The sequence below is a fragment of the Aedes aegypti genome, chromosome 3 (genome assembly GCF_002204515.2).
Source record: "Aedes aegypti strain LVP_AGWG chromosome 3, AaegL5.0 Primary Assembly, whole genome shotgun sequence".
In the NCBI taxonomy this organism is placed as follows: Eukaryota; Metazoa; Arthropoda; class Insecta; order Diptera; family Culicidae; genus Aedes; species Aedes aegypti.
Genome location: NC_035109.1, coordinates 239,383,736 through 239,387,498, shown reverse-complemented (window position 1 = coordinate 239,387,498; position 3,763 = coordinate 239,383,736). Strand labels below are relative to the sequence as shown.

The 3,763-nt window shown below is 37.4% G+C and overlaps 1 protein-coding gene across 1 annotated transcript; it reads right to left on the bottom strand.

Annotated features, from left to right (window-relative positions):
* Positions 1–1,147: 1,147 nt before the first annotated feature.
* On the bottom strand, positions 1,148–2,168 carry LOC5574554 (chymotrypsin-2). The gene is made up of 3 exons (XM_001661455.2): positions 2,033–2,168; positions 1,599–1,975; positions 1,148–1,543 (listed from the first exon to the last, which is right to left on the bottom strand). Exons 1-3 carry the CDS (start codon positions 2,091–2,093, stop codon positions 1,241–1,243), a joined length of 741 nt encoding a protein of 246 aa, XP_001661505.1. The 5' UTR covers positions 2,094–2,168; the 3' UTR covers positions 1,148–1,240.
* Between the last annotated feature and the right edge of the window lie 1,595 nt (positions 2,169–3,763).

Here is a 3,763-nt window from a genome sequence, read left to right as displayed (position 1 = left end):
GGCTGATGCCGAGAAAAGAAGAAATATATAAATAACTCTCTGAATCAAACTCACGGAGTGAAGAATCGCTTCTGAAAGGTGCAAGGAGGTGTAATTCAATCCTCAATAGAGGTAATTTAGTTACGAAAATGAATCGTTAAACTCGTCGAGGAATTTTCAAAAGGTGATTTTGAAAACACTTAACCAAGGAAATTTACCTGCTGTTAAACAAACAGAGGATCTCTTCGCTCTCACCATCTCCGAATCGATTTATTAGTCACGCTCGACCGCGATTTGACGCCAGTCACCAACGAGCCCGTCAGACTTTGTAGTAATTTATATTAAATTATTCAGACTGGTTTAGTATAATTTACAGTATGTTTCACATGCAAGTTAATTACCTTCTTGTGGAGGCTCTATCCGGGGCCAACCCCATCAAACATAATTTATGCCACGCTTGTCCGCCTATTTACTAATGCAAAAGCTTAAATTTTGTTTTTCCGCTCAAGCGATTTCGCTGAGGGTGGCATTATGAACAATTAGAAGATGATTTTGGAGCGGTTGGCTTATTTGACGTCAATTTTTCAATTCAGTTCAGTGGTCCGGCAGAGATTTGAAATGAAATTTACCATTGGCATATCTGAAGTGAATTGGTTATGTCTCTTGTGTTATTCTCACTAGAGATTTGTCTCAAAAGCGCCCTAGAAGGGGTCGTCAGTAATAGGGTGCCAATGAATGTTATGGAGAAAAAACATTTTGTTCCTATTACGTATAAATTCAATATGCATTAAGAGAGGCATTTGCACAATTTGAAGTCAATTGAACATTTTATTGCAAAGAGGTCACGTTTGAATTTTTTGATATATTGAAAAATGTACTCAACTTGTCAACTCGTTCGGTGATTTAAAACATAATTAATGTATTTTTCTCTCCTCTTCTTAACAACTGCCAACTAGCTAAACAAATGCTTTCTTCATCTTGTGCATGATAATATAACCGAATAGCCAAATAGGTTGAGAGTATGGTGAATTCCACTGGTTTCGATGGTGTTCAGTTTGGATGTAGTTTAGCTGTTCAGCAGAATTAGCATATAAGTTCAGCTTAAATGTTCTTGTTTCTCACATTGCTAGCATTTTTTTAGATGCTATAATTAGTATTCTCACTAAACTTTAAATAAAATTTTGTTATATTCTCGCTTATAAAATAATAGTGGAATTTGGGTCATAATGAGTGTCAGCACCATATGTCAAGAGTAACATATTTAAACATTTGCAATCATAGAAATCCAATCACGATAGTTGTGTACTCTGGTGTACACAGCCGGCAACATTCGTCCACAGCCAGCGGACAGTGAGAACACACCAATCAGGACGTTATCTTCCGATGCTAGAGGTGCACCGGCATCGATGATACAGTAGCACCCAACCATCCGTGGGCGGGCACAAACACTTGTAGGATAAATGTTGACGTGAGACTCGCCAGCAATATGAATTTGCCGGCATTCGTCGTTTGCAAGGGTAACCTTGCGGGCGATTTGCATGTCGTTGGGTGTTGCTTCTTCAATCTAGAATAATAGAACATTTAGTAGAATTTAAAATAGGTAAGTATCTCAAACTAACATCCGATCGCCATCCTGTGAGGATCACAAGTTCACCAGCCGGAGCAGACACATTCGGTAGGTTGATGATCTGAACATTTTCGGACAGTTCAATATCAACAGTCGTTTTTACTAAAGCCAAATCGTGTTCGTAGAAAATAGGGTCGAAATTTTGGTACAAATGTATTTCATCAACGGCATATTCCATGCCTTGAGGTTCGATGGTGTAACTTCCAACAACAATTGTGAAACTGGTAGCTGTTCGACCTTGGACGCAGTGAGCTGCCGTGAGAATCCAACGCTCGGAAATGATCGATCCACTGCAGAAATGAACTTTTACCGGCATAGAACGTAACGATGCCTGGAACGGGGCGTTCAGAATCGAGTCACCGTCGGTTGCTTCAAAGCGCAAAGGAATTATTGTTTGGACATTCTTGTTCTAAATTTCAAACTTACCACGAGGTGCTGCAAGTGCTTGTCCAAAGAGAAGAAACGTAAAAGCAACCACTTTATTCATTTTGTTAGAATCGCTTAGATAGCCTTGTTAACAACCGAAACAGCTATTAGCGAAATACAATTTGCTTGCCAATGCTTTGAACCATTTGCTTTTATATGATTCAGTGTTTAGTTGCAACTCATCTGAGTAGGTAACTGTTTGAAAACGATAACCTTTTATCATCGCTTTGAAATATGAGATAAAGGGCCGATTTCGGTTTTTAGGAACTTGAAAATCATTCGCACACCTGCACTTGACAGATGGTTGCACTAAAGCGTGGTTCGGTAGATAACTAAACCGTTATCTTGAAAGCCCTTTACGATGGTTTTGGAGTACAACGCATGAACCCAAATCACATTATCAGGTTGCTGTATTATAAAACGCGAGTGCAACCAAACGCGCGACAACAATTTAAATGTTTGACGATTTTAGTTGCATATGTAGACCATGTGTGACTTTATTTTTGACTGCCAGACTGAGCTGGGTACGTCTAGAATTATCATCATGCATCATCAATATTATCTTTTTTTTCTTGATCAGCCTAAAAGGCTTTAGAATTGCACTATGGTCCAGAAAGCAGTTTTATGCGGTAAGATGTATTTTGAGCTTCACAATGAAACATTAAACGAAGACGGTCTTCCACAAAGTTGTTTGTATTATCACAGTTAAATATAATGAAGATTACACGTCATGTAAACTCTATTTATGCGAACATGACGTCATCTAAGTTTAAGTCTGAAATCATGTGAATATGTGTCATATGTCACGTAATCACACAGGATCCTGCTGAATTACCGTTTTGATTCATATTACGGACAGCTTCAAATTCCGGAAACTCTGCTTTGTATGGGAAACATTTCACACGAAATGTTTCAATTTTCGACGTTCAAAAGTTCTCAATTTCAAGGCTGTTTTTAACAAGCATTTTCCAAAGATATCTATGAAAATGTATAATGCCCAGCTTCCTTAGGCATCTCTCTAGTGGTTTAACGGATTCATTTGATGATTTGACTTTTCTATTTATTATTTGTTTGACCTGTCCGGAATTTGAATCGAAGTGTCCGGAATATGAGGCAAAAGTAAGGAAGTGTTCGGAATAAGAATCATGTAAAGTCCACACAATTCTATTTATTTAAAATTATTCATGTTTCGGAATCGAAATCTTCACTCAGCATTCGAAAGTTAAGGGGTTTGAAGGATCGATAACGCGGAGGAATCATACAGAGTGATTTATTTTACATGCTTTTTTGTGAGTTATACTTCACTGAGGCCTTAAGTGTCCGTAATATGAATCAAAACGGTACATGACATATGATTGAAGCTTACTTGATATACCATGTAAATCTCCATGATATATCACGCTCTAATTATGTGCATTATATGTCTCAGAAATTTACACGTTTCGTTCGTACTGTGTATAGTTAAGCCCTTTGTTTGGTGTTATTTAAAATTAGGGTGGACCAAATTTTCAAAGAAATTGTGTATCTTACTTTCTTATTTGTAGAAATTATATTATACATACTTCAGCAAAGTTGTAGACTATTCAATTTCAAGCAGCTTTGCAAATACAAGTTTTTTTTTTGTATCTCTTAAATTGACCGATTTAGAGCTTTCTTCCTACTGTGACATAGGGTGCTCCGAACAAAACTGATTTTCTGGCTCTAGCGTTTTCAATTCAAATATCTCTTCAA